This window comes from Triturus cristatus, chromosome 4_2 (assembly GCF_964204655.1).
Source record: "Triturus cristatus chromosome 4_2, aTriCri1.1, whole genome shotgun sequence".
Taxonomy (NCBI): Eukaryota; Metazoa; Chordata; class Amphibia; order Caudata; family Salamandridae; genus Triturus; species Triturus cristatus.
In genome coordinates, this window is record NC_140586.1 from 32,142,450 (window position 1) to 32,155,514 (window position 13,065).

Below are 13,065 nucleotides of genomic sequence, written 5' to 3' on the forward strand. Positions count from 1 at the left end.
GCACAGCAGCAGGCTAAAAATAAAATAATTGAAATCAGTAGTACTAGTAGTGTGACTTAGTCACTCTGTCGAATGTCGATGAACTCACACAGCCGCACTGAACTGCTCCTGTGACCTGCAGGCTCTGCCAGGTGAGGCTGCATGATTGAACACGCACACGCTGATGAGACTGAGTGTACACTGTACAGTGAGTATTTAATCTAAATTCGAAAAAAACACCAATGACGCACGGCACGGGCCGGGCGAGATGCGTAGACCCGGCCCTGTCAATTAAGTGCCGGTGCTCAGCACCGGCAAGCACCGGCACAAATTAAGCCCTGGTGTATTCTAATTCTAGAATTTGCTGCTGCTGTGTTTGAGGAACAATAAAGGTGTAATACATAATATTAGCCTCTGTGCCTTTAATAAAATCATGATTTTCTACACATATCAAAATTGTGGAAAATCTTCTTATCTACATGTTAAACACTGTATAAAACCTATTTAGAGTAAAGTTTTTCGCGGCGGAGGGCGAGCTTATAAAACTGTGAGAGGATAGCTCGTCTCCCTGTCCCTTCCCACTTCGTTCATCCCCGTATTTGCATATAAATTACTAAATTCCACTTTTTCACCGTATTAATTTAACTATCACATTGAGCACCATTTGTCATGAACTACAACGCCCAGAGATCCAGTCACAATTAGGGTTTGCCCACTGGGTAGAGCAGTCCACCTTGCTTTGTTTCATACTTATAGTACCGAGTCAGAACTAAAATACCCATACCACCTACTGACAGCTTAGAAATGGCGTTGTGACGTTGCTTCCTCTTTCACTACGACCTCCCCCTGTCAGAGAGAGTGCATGTCGGGTATTGTAATGTGGCAGACACCACGCTCGCGTTCATTGACCATGAGTCTACTGCCACTTGAGAACTACAAGACCCAGCCCCTTCCTAATCCACTGGCCTCCGTGCTTGTGCTCCCGCGCTCTCCGAGAGCCGCATGGTCGGTGTTTGTGCGCGCTGACGTCACGTCGCCCCTCGCGCCGCTGCTCTGTCCTCGCTACTACCGTCCTGTGCCGTCTCGCGTTGCTCGCTGAAGATGTCGGGGGACGATGAGCCGCAGGAGCAGACCATCGCCGAGGACCTGGTGGTGACCAAGTACAAGATGGGCGGCGACATCGCCAACCGTGAGTCTCGAATGGATATGGTTGGACAGGCTTGGTAAAGATCCTCCTGGTATGACGGGTGCCGGGACATGCGTGGGCGGTGATCCCCTGGGATGACTAGGCCGCTTTTGGGTGGCAGAGAGTGGGAGTCGCCGCATGCTCTTTCTGTCACTTTTCTGGAGAGCGGTCGGCATGCGTGGCTTTCGGACATCTATCTCTTGCGACCCTTAGTAGAGCCTCGTCTCCTCACTGAAAAGGAAGTTGTACTATCTAACCTCATTTAAATTGCTTCCTGCGGTCCACGTGAGTTTTCGTTCTCCTATAGGTAGCAACTATGAGCAAAAGAGGAGTAGAGCATGTATCATAACTTTCCAGAAACTACATGTTTTAGGGACAGCCGTTCTTTCAGAATCGGGCGGCCTCCTTCTGGTTTTTAGGGACCTACGTGTAGAGGTAACAAGTGGATGCAGAACTGTCAGAGGGGGTGGACGTGCTGGTGAAGCGTATCCAGTCTCTTACAGGGTGTCGCGATCTCATCCTTTTTCTGGACTCGAGTGTGTGCCCCTGTTCCTCATATAATGGAGGGCTTGTCTACCCCGATGTTTAAAATATGGCGAACTATGCCGCTTCCTTCCCAGATTCTTTCCTTGACTTCTTTACTTAACTTTTTCTGCTTCCCAGTATTTCCAAGACATTTGCTTACCCACGCGCCTTGTTAGACGCGAGGATGGCCCGCGCCAGCAGCGTCAGATTACTGCTGCAGATGCGGGCGGGGTATTGGGACCACTAACGCACTGAATGCACTTGGCTCTTTTACCCATTAATTTTACAATCTGTTAAAGCACCAAGCATGTTACTTACTGTCTGATGTTTGCACACTTATCAATTTATCATTGTACTGTAGTTATCTAATTCGTCAAGCACTTTCATCCAGGGCGCACTTGACTACCTAATATCACTACTCTATCCCGTCATGAAGCTCCAAACACTTTAACTTACCGAGCCTTATAACTCATGGCTACCAATTGCGTTCTGACAGTCCATCTCTCCCACCAACATACTGGGATTGAGGAGTTAATAACGTGTGGACAGATTGGATTTTATTATGGTTTAAAACAATGAAGTATTTGATCACGTTTTTCTTTTTAAATGGTTAAAGTTATAAATTACACATACAGCGTCAATTTGTCTTGGGTGAAATTAGTTGGGTTGAAAAATCACCCCCATCCTTTGGCGATTAACTCGCGTTTTCTTTGTTTTTTTCACTGTCCCACGGTGCATGTAACGTAGGGGTTGGCGTCTCTCCGATTTCAATGGAATGCATTTCGATAGCAGATTTGGGGCTAGGGCTACCTTGAGTTTAGTTATATAGTAGTGAGTTTGAGGAGGGGATTATAAATGAAACTTTTGCATTGGCGTTCCTTGCATTACTGGACACGCTAAACCTCCTATCCCCATCAGCTATTTGTCCGGTCCTGCTAACCAATAAATATTTGGGTGTGCTGTCAGGACTGGCCGTCTTCCAGTCGCTCATAAAGTAAGCAAGATCTGCGACGGGCACATGTCGCCACGAGAGGGATGCTGTTTGGTAAAGTCCTCCAAGGTTCCCATGCAGTGACCTAAATAGATTTAGCAGGTAAGCGTTGTGCCTTTAGATAGCGTCGACCTGTAAGCCTTAAGTTCGAATCCAACACATCAGAGTAAGCATTCTGTCCTTTGGGTGGGTTCTCCTTTGGTGTATGGGTTGTAAATGTACGGCCAATAATGCCAACAGGTTTCTTTAGTACAAGCGGGCACGCGAACCATTTAAATCCTGGAGTAACTCGTTGCCCCTGTAGGACAGGCAAAGAGGGAGTGTGACAGTAGTTGCCTTCATTTTATCAAAAGGAAAGTCATAGCTGCGCAAGTCATATAAAGGTGTGGTGTAGGCTCTCTGATCCGATAATTAAATAATCAGCGGGCGCAGTCGGTTTTAAGCGGTCTATTCACTATGCAGGCATACATATTACCAGCAAGAGTTGGATGCTTTTTTCGGTCTTAAAGGTGGCTCGTAACTTGTCAACTTGGTGTCTAATTAAGGGTGAAATTTCATATTGTGGAGGAAAACTACTTCAAGGTGCTAGGCTTGAACCTGACAAAGCTGTCACAAATAAGTTTGTGGCACACGATTTGCCAGAACATCAATTCTGTCTGCAGAATAAAGCATAAATAAACAAATCCGGTATTTGTAAGACCCCCAAGGGTCTCAACGCGCTGGTGGGCCGTCGGGGAGATTAAGGGGCATATCAACAAGGGCTTTATCTCTGCTTTTTTGGCTTTAAAAGCCAAAAAAGGAGAGATAAAACTAGCGCCCTATCAACAACAGGGTGCTAACATGCAAATTTGCATGTTAGCACCCTTTTACTCTACGCTTCCCCTTGCATCTCTAATGAGATGCAAAGGGGGCGTTCCAGAGTAAAAATAATAGTAGAAATGTCGCTAAGCGACATTTCTCCTATTATCAATGTCGCTAACCCTGTTAGAGACAAAAAAAGCCGCGCTAACCGCGGTTAACGCTGCTTTTTTACGTCTGGTATTTTTCTGACTTAGCCATGATATCTTATGGAAGGAGGATATCATGGCTAAGTTTGCCTGTCCCTATCAACAAGGTAATGTGAGATTATCGCTGGGTTTCCAGCGATAATCTCACGTTAGCCTGTTAGCGTGAGGATTTTTATCGCTATTGAGATAAGCGTTGCTAATAGCACGCTATCTCAGAGATAAAAATTCACGCTAGCCGGCGATAATTATCCTAGCGCTAAGTGCGCTTAGAGATAATTATCGCGGGTGTTGTTGATATGTCCCTAAGTGAGCTATTGCCCAGAGTGACATGGTGCTGAGCTGTCGCCGGGATTCGAACCGCGAGTCCTGCGCTCCGCGGTCAGCCTCCCTACTGCTCCCATAGGTCAGCTCACCGTTAGTGGGGGTGAGTGTCTGAAAAGTTTCAGCGCTCCGCCCATCATCTCCTTGTGTGCGTGCTTCTTCACACTGCAAGAGGTGACCTATACTTGGCAAGACGCTGTATAATCACGTATGGGTGTTGTACTTGGTAACTACTTGAGTCCTTCAACCCACTACACGCACAGTTTTCGGGTGTGGGGGGGGGCTTACTAATACCATTTGAAGACGCTGTTCATTGGAATATTACGTCTCTCCGGATCGAGGAGCTGGCTAAACGACTGATTACATTACTTTTTTTCCTTAGTACAGAATTAGTGTACCGGAAAGCTGGAGCCTCTAGAACTGACTCCCGAGTAGTTTGTCTACGAAATCTTTTGGGCGTCCATTAGTTTTTAGGTCGCGCATGCGCTGGTCTGGCGAGACTTATTGAGAGGGCTCCAAAACGTGCTACCAGGCCAGCCTAGAGCTACAGTGCATGCGCGCGCCGCGTTTTACCGTGATTACTTTCACGGCCGCTTTGATGTTTGGTCGCTATCACTTTCACATTCGCGGCAGTTTTGCATAGCCAATAGGTCTCGCTTTTGGGACCTTATAAGTATTTAGTTATGCAACTGTTGCATAGCTAAATACTTATAAGGTCCCAAAGGCGAGACCTATTGGCTATGCCAATGCTTGTTACTTCTGTCACATGCCTGTTTTTTTGTTGACCCTGCGCAGGCATTGACCCGCAACTCGCACCCAGACCACAAATTAGGTTGTGACAGAATCAAAGCAAAGGTTCAGTGGTAGAGAGCATCTGCTCAGTAGGGGTGGGCGGAATTTGCGTAGTTGCGCTATACAAAGCTCCGCAAAACTGTAAATCTCATCGAACATGCGGAATTGCTTGTTGCAATGGTTCGCAATGCTTTTTTCCTGTTTGCGAACGCTCTTTGCATGCTCGGGGAGAAATATTTCGCAAACACGCATTTTGAAAGCGCGAACAAGCAAATTCCGCGGGTCGTGGAATTTTTGGCAATTCTGCTTTCTGTGGAACATGAAATTACGCAGATTCCGCGAGCGGATTGGAATTTACCGCCCAGGCCTAATCTGCTGATAGCTATTCGTTCAGTTTGCACTTCAACTCCCTTCAGTCTGACCGAAAGACTAATCCTATTGTTGTGGGAGCAGAGACTTGCCGCATTTTTCGACCCAGGAGTGCTCGTTTCATGTTGAAATATCATGAGACCGAAAAGTCACTCTGTCGCAATATATAGTGCTCAGTGTATTGTGACGCTCATTATCTGATCTTAGGATCGCCATACATTACTTTTATGAGTGCATTTACCTTGCGCGATGCCTTTGTGTGCAATTGAATTAGGAAACGTCACGTTTTTAGGTCTCGCCTGGCGAACGCAGCGCGAAGCGCTGCTATCGCCAGCGAGATCTATTGTTGCTGACTTGCCTCGGAAGGGGGACAGGAGATGGGCACGCGCAGGCTCTCGGCGGATTTGAGTTGGTGTACGCGCTTACAGCCACGTGGCGTGCACATCTCCTGTCCCCCTTCCCTCGCAAGCCAGCAAGCAGTTTCACTTTCGTCCTCACCAGCCTCATGTAATTTTTTATAAAAATGCGCTCCAAGCACGTCGCGCTTTAAATGTACAACATGCAATTTTGTTTTTTTTAAATGCACACATGCGCTCCAAGCGCGGCGCGCTTTAAACGTACAGCATGCCCCACTTACCAGCTCTTGTTGCATAAGCTAAGGCTGTATCAGGGTGTGCAGCTCCGGGAAGAGAAGTACCTGACTGAGGAGAACAGGTCCGTGCTGTCTCTCGAGGCTCCGAGTAGCAAACACTAATGGGATTCCTCGAGCACTTTGCCAGTGCCCTTAAGAGCTGTGGTGACGTCACGTGCACTACCTCCGGGGGAAGGATACCGGTGTCCCTGGATGTGTGCGGGCGCGCGCTCCGCGAAGGCCGGATCCGTTCAGTGCGTGCACAGAGGGCCGCGCGCGCTCCCGGTGCTTGTTCTTTTCCCACGGAAGGGCTTTCCTTGGTGCAGGGCAGGCTCCGCCCCCACAGCCCATTCCTCCTCCCCCGATGAGGAGCAATGATGAGCAGGGAATGTGCAGGCTGCTGCGGGTGCAGGAGCGGGCTGAACTTTCCTGGCTCCGGGAGGTACTTCACGGCTGGGGACGTCTAGGGGCAGCCGGAGCCTCGACCCGCAGACAGACCCTACCCGCGGGCACCGCAGCTGCTCTACTCCAAGATCTGGCACCACCCAGGCTGTTCTCCTACCCCTTGAGCCTCCCTCCCTTCCTGGGATCTCCCTCCTTGGGGTCACCCACCTGGAAGCCCAGGGCTCTCCCCGGCGGCACTGAGGCTGCTCTGGAGAGAGCCGCGGTGTACTGCGGATTGCGCTGCTCGGGCTCCCCGCGTCTGCTGCCCGAGTTGTCTGCTGGAGGATGGCGGTGAAGGGAGCATGTTCGGGCACCGGGATGCTGCTGGTGACGGCCAACGTGGGCACGCTATTCGATGATGTTTTTACCCCGCACGAGACCTGGAGCTGAACGGTGCTGTGCCATGACAACTACCGCTCCATTGTGCTGTGCTTACCCCGACGAGTCGGGGGTCAGGTCTGCAGGGTGAGAGCGACAGCTGCACTCGGGCCCTCTCACGCTGGGGGTGGGGGCGGGGGTGACATAGGGTGTGCATGTGGAGGAAGAGAGACAGTAAAAAGAAACTGCAGTTCATATATAGAGGTGTCCGTGTACAGGGAATAAATACACTGCATGTTGAAAGTGTATACCTAGGCTGAGTGTAAATTCAAACAAGCATTTGCAATGCATTAGGTCTCGCATTTACGCGAGTTTGAGCTATTGACATTGCAAATAACAATGCCTATTGGCATTGTCATTTACAATGCCAATAGCTTTAACTCGTGTAACTGCGAGACCTATTGCATTGCAAATTCTTGTTTGTTTAGCTTTAACTTCCTAGATCAATGGGACAGCGGCACATTTTAAATGGCAAACGGATGTCGCACCTAGGGGGGTGCAGTTTACAAATGCAGAGATGCCATTACAAACTGTCGTGGGTCAAGAGGGATGAATGATGCACGTGTATGAGGGAGCGTCCCGTAAGAAGTGAATCAGGGGGAATATCTCGAGTTACAAAAAAGTGAAGTTGTAGCGCCAAGTAGCATGCGGTTTCCGCATGGCCGACTGGAGCGGGGATTTCTCTGCCTATATCCAGTCTCTCGGCGGGAACCATGCTGTTCCTTAGTTGGTTTCAGAGACTCCTTTTGTTGCCTGTGCGTGCAGGGGACAACATTTTATTTGTTCCGACCGTCGCCCGACTCTGGCTTGCAGGCATCACGTTTCAAGTCCAAACCGGACGCATAAAGTGTTTGCTCGTCACTAGAATTAAAGGTGTCCTGCTCGGCTTTTCTTAATTGGACCCATCATTGCTTCAGGGAAAGGCTCGAAACTTGCTCCAAAACCTTTGTGAATGGCTCAGGTTACGTCTGCATCATCAGACAGTCATGTATTCTTCTCGCGTTGAGACTCGAAGACTATCGGACTCCTTTCAGTCTAACACCCGTACTCCCACCTCACAACCTGTGTGATCTCATCGCACTTTAGAAATACAAGGATGCGAGTTACAGGTGTAATGCTAGCAACTACTTTGCTTTCTTTTAACGAAGCATGTATGCCGGAGTGACCCTGCAAAAGGCAGCTGCCAGTACCGGATTGGATCCCTACCTGCGAAGTTGAAAAGTTGGTCCTTGCGTGGGCCTGGTGGTTGGCCTACAACTGTTTTTTGGAGTAATTACTGCATGTTTTAGTTCAACATCTCACTGGAGGCATTGTGTGAAAGCATTGTCTCCCTAATACCATGATGTATATCATTTAATAGCCCCCCCCCCTGCAGTTGATGCTGTAGAGACAAGTTCTTTTTTTGTGTGAATACATCCACCAGAATTTGTGCAGCTCATCGGTGCGTACTAATTATGTGGCGTGCTCTGATTGCTGGGAATGAAACGTTGGAATCTGAGGCAACCCTAATAACGCTGCCCAACATGTCAGATACTCTGCGGCAGGTTTGTGTTCATGTGCGCAAATATTATACTGTTGAATGTACACCTTAGGCGCTTCACCGCTACACCACACACGGTTGACGCTGCCTCTCTGCTAGGTACTGATGCCTGCTTAAAAACACATCTCGGCTTTAGTGGAGTTTTGTGCATTAAAACTACTATTCAGGAGTAGGGAAGGACACATTTATTAGCTGTAATATGTAGATAATTTGGATCCCTAGCAATATTCCCAGAGTCACTTGCTTTTTTGCATTCTTTCGCTAAGCATTTTAAACTTTCCCAGTCCTTTCATAAAACATTTCCAAAAACAAAATGCACAACTGGTTCTGCCTTTCGTGTGGCTAACGAGGCAAATTCATGTTTTAATGTGATTGCAAATAAAGCAGTATCCTCTTGTCTTTCAGGGGTCCTCCGGACTGTAATTGATGCCGCCACTTGTGGGTGCTCGGTCCTGAGTCTTTGTGAGAAGGGTGATGCTCTGATCATGGAGGAGACCGGTAAAATCTTCAAAAAGGAGAAGGAAATGAAAAAGGGTGAGACTCGCCTCATGCAAGCCACATATAACCTGCGCTGTGCTTTTGAAATTTGTCTTGAACGTACCTTCTCTTGGTCATAACGAAGCTGACATGTAAATTGCCTGTTTTGTATCTACTTGAAACCGTGTGTCAGTAAATCTGTGCTGCACACACTTCCATATAAACTGTGAGAACAGGCTGGCACAGGAATGGCTTACTGAGTTAGTTTGTCGTAACTAGGAAATGCTACTACATTTCCCACCTTTCTACAGCATGCGTCATTTTCATTTGTTTTTTTAGCATGCCACTTAGTTGAAAAGAAATATCACAGCCACTCAGCGTGTTTTTCATTGTGCAGTGAGTGGTGGGGTAATCATCATGTGTGCTGTCCACTTTCCAGATCTGCAACCTGTGTAATTCATACCGTTAAAAAGGTTTTGCTTGATGCATGTTTTTCTTTGCTCCAGCCTGAGTTTGTGCCTAGCACCTAATTTCCCCAGAGTTGGGCACAGTTCTGCCTCCACCTGCTCCCAGCTTCATTACCCAATCTGTCCTTCTCTTCACAGGTATTGCTTTCCCAACCAGTATATCTGTAAATCACTGTGTCTGCCACTTCTCTCCCTTGAAGAGTGACCAAGATTATTTACTCAAGGAAGGTGACTTGGTCAAAATGTGAGTATGTTGCAGTCTTTCCACTTGTCAAAGTTTCAGTGAACAGTCTGTTCTCTGGTTTACGCTATAAAGGCTAAGCTGGTTGATTTCTGCCAAACAGGCTTTGTTCTTCCCTAGCATAAGATCTGTATGCAGAGCATTGCACAGACTGCGTTCTCAAGGGTCTAGCAGAGGCTGTGTCCCGAGACATTGTAGTGTTCATTAATTAGCTGGTGTGTTTTTCTTTACGTGCCCTGTTTTACCAGTGTCTTTGTCAAGCCCCCTTTAGTCAGATTTGTATTAAGTAAGATCTTTCCGGTTTCTTTGCAACCATGTCAGTTTACTTAGACACATGAAGCAACCATTCATATATAAACGCTGTCGTGTACCACCAATTTCATTTAGTTGAAGGCAAGAAATCGGCTAAATAGGTTAGTATTGCTCTAGACCACGGGTACTCATAGTACGGCCCGCGGGCCGTTGGCGGCCCGGCAAGCCTTCCTTGGCGGCCCGCGGACCTTGCAGACAGTGCCTGTGCCCTGTGCTTGTCAGCGAACACCGCCGGTTACAGCAGCGCGGAGCTGTGAGGCCGGGCGATTCTTTTAAAGGCCATTTACTTGTTAATGAGGCTTTGTTGTATTTCACCTCTTCTTAGCGCCCCTGCATCTCCCCTCTGATTGAGTGGAGATGCAGGGGCGCTAAGAAGAGGTGAAATACAACAAAGTCTCATTAACAAGTGAATGGTCTTTAAAAGACTTGTGAAGTACTTGGGTGCGGCGGCCGTGTGCATTCCCTGGAAGCCGTCTCAGCGCGGGGTGAGGTGACAGAGGACAGCAGGGTGAGGTGATGGAGGGCAGCAGGGAGTGAGAGCAGGGGGTGAGGTGACAGCGGGAGGAAGACAGAGTGCAACAGAGGGAGGGAGAGAGAGGGAGAGGAGGAAGACAGGGAGAGGAGGAAGACCGGGAGAGGGGGGAAGACAGGGAGACAGAGAGGGAGACAGAGGGAGGGAGACGGAGGGAGAACGGAGGAGGGAGGGAGGGAGACAGAGTGAGAGATAGATAGATAGATAGATAGATAGATAGAGAGGGCGGGAGACAGAGTGATAGATAGATAGGGCGGGAGACAGAGTGATAGATAGATAGGGCGGGAGACAGAGTGATAGATAGGGCGGGAGACAGAGTGATAGATAGATAGATAGATAGATAGAGCGGGAGACAGAGTGATAGATAGATAGATAGAGCGGGAGACAGAGTGATAGATAGATAGATAGATGGGGCGGGAGACAGAGATAGATAGATAGATAGATAGATAGATAGATAGGGCGGGAGATAGATAGATAGATAGGTGTGCATACCGGGTCTGGTGGCTCAGTAGATGAAGGCGTCTGCTGCAGTGGCCTGTGTTCAACCTCATGGTCATAGCTCTAGCCCCGCCCCCTCCCCCACTGGCCCCGCCCCCACCGGTGCGGCCCTCAGCCAGAAACCACACTGTAAATTTGGCCCCCCGAGTGAAAGTTTGTGAGTACCCATGCTCTAGACCATATATCATAAGGCCAGTCAATTGAAAAGTTTATATTTGTGTAATATAGATTTTTTTTTTTTTTTTTTTTTTTGTGGAGGGGCTTATTGACTGGCCGGTTTTAAGCCCTGGCGTCACAGCTGCCTGCTTAACATGTTGCAAATTCTTTAAAATATAGTGGGCTTTGTCTCCACTCAGAACTTCCTGTCACATCATGCTATTGGGTATTCATTATGCATTCCAGCAAGTGCTTCTATTGGAACTCGTAAGAGACTACTTCAGGTGGCGGTTGGTGACAGAGTGGGGCACTACATACTTAAAATTACATTAAAATAAACATCTAAGAAACAAGTTTCACTTACCTTTTCCTGCTGCACGTCTTCTATGCTCTCCAGTCCCTTGCTCCAGACTCCTCCAAGCATGAGGAAGTCTTGTAGCTAACTACCTTATCCAGTCCAGACACAGCTCTCTTGCTGTTAATGTTAAGCAGCATGAGTGACGCGTCTAATCTGGCTGGAGCAGGCTGCCTCGGTGCTCCGAAAGGCACTGGAGGCCTGTGCCCCTGCTCTCCAACCCAGCTGTCTAAGGTATCTGGGTTAGAGAGGTTTGAATTGCTTATGTCTGGCTGGCTGTAGTAAGATCGCTGGCCAAACCTACATTCACACTTCAAACTGAAGTGGCTGCTCATTGCTGCCAGTCGGCAGCAGTGATGTCCTGGCCCAGCCCCCACACTCCGTTCAGCCAAGAGTAAAAAATAAAATGGTAATAAAATCCTTTGCCATTTAGTTTTTCACTCTTTCTGCAGCAGTGTGGAGGGGCTCCTATGGAGGAACCGCCGCTGATTACTTCACATCTGAAAAGGGCAGTCGATCATCATTCTTTTCACATTCAATGTGTATTCTATAAAGAAATCAATCTTTGTTATACATTTTCTGACAGTTTTGAATGTGATAAAAAGCAGCACATGTAATAAACAGCACTTGTACATCAAAACTGCATTTGTCAACGCCTTTGTTTACATGTGCTGCACGTTAAAGTCAGATCTATCAGCTTTGGCAATCCTTGTTTTAATTTGGGAAGAATAGGCAATGGGTTTCTGTGTGGGCTGCTTCCTTTTGTTTGACTGCTCTTTATGCTTCTATTGCAGTGATCTGGGAGTCCACGTGGATGGCTTTATTTCCAATGTTGCCCACAGCTTCGTTGTGGGTGCCACAAAGGTATGCATGTCCTACAGTATTTATTGGAGCATGGTCCAGCGTGTCTGTAGAGGTACCTAACTGGAATGTAGGTGGAACTATCAGAGGCAAAGTATTTAAAGAAAATGCTTTACATGCTTAGTGAATTTATCCAGATCACCAAACAAAACCAGATTTTTGATAGTTTTTAGCAAGAGAGAATTGAAAAACACTTTGTTCATGAGTCATTTTTGCATACATGCACCAAGGCTATAATGTGACTTGTTGCTCCATATATAAATGATAGATCTGAAACGGAATCTTAAGAATTTTAAATCCCACTTTGTCCTCCTGAGCTAAAGCACCTTAAATAGTATCACAAAGGGAGCACTAAGTTAAGTCTCTGCCACAGATTGTGGTCTAACTGGTATCTTAAGTAGACGAAGGACAGGAGCTGTGCTGCTTTACACCTAAGACCGTAGTAAATTGTTGCTTGTCCCAGAAACTTTCAGGTGTATGCTGCTTTTGGCTGGAAATGTAGTATGGACATCTAAACTAACATGACTATCATACACAAAGCAGCATAACCAGGCACACCACAAAAGTCAAACCTAGAGCAACAATCACAGTATAACCTACCAAAATCACCTTGCAAAAACAAATGCAATTCGAAGTTAAAAAAAAAAAAACACAACTTGCACTCCACACAACAAATATGCACAAAGTTTTCTACATTACCACCTCCAAACTCCTGTTTTCATAACCCAAATGGCAAAAGATGTTTGGAGCAACCACTGCCGTACTTTACTACCATAGGCATGGAGTAGTGCAAGTCAAAATGTTTGGTGGTTCGACCCAAAGACTTGTATAGAAGTCAGAATTGATTTAGATTTTTAATTCCCCTTAGTGTTAAAGTACAACTCATAACCTCTTCAGCACCTGGTGTACTCTAGATTATGCAAAGCAATAGGCTTTCATTTGGTGCAGCTATTTTTGAAATTCCAGGCAGATGTCTCTAATTTTGAACAGATATTAGGGCAGT

The 13,065-nt window shown here is 47.2% G+C and overlaps 1 protein-coding gene across 1 annotated transcript in view; it reads left to right on the plus strand.

Moving 5' to 3' along the window:
* The first annotated feature begins 830 nt into the window (after positions 1–830).
* PA2G4 (proliferation-associated 2G4) overlaps positions 831–13,065 on the plus strand; it is a 47,270-nt gene continuing 35,035 nt past the window's right edge. The window contains exons 1-4 of the mRNA XM_085600290.1: positions 831–1,168; positions 8,569–8,697; positions 9,246–9,351; positions 11,996–12,065. Of these exons, the coding sequence (XP_085456416.1) occupies positions 1,081–1,168; positions 8,569–8,697; positions 9,246–9,351; positions 11,996–12,065 (393 nt within the window). The 5' untranslated portion in view covers positions 831–1,080. The remainder of the gene's footprint in view (positions 1,169–8,568; positions 8,698–9,245; positions 9,352–11,995; positions 12,066–13,065) is intronic.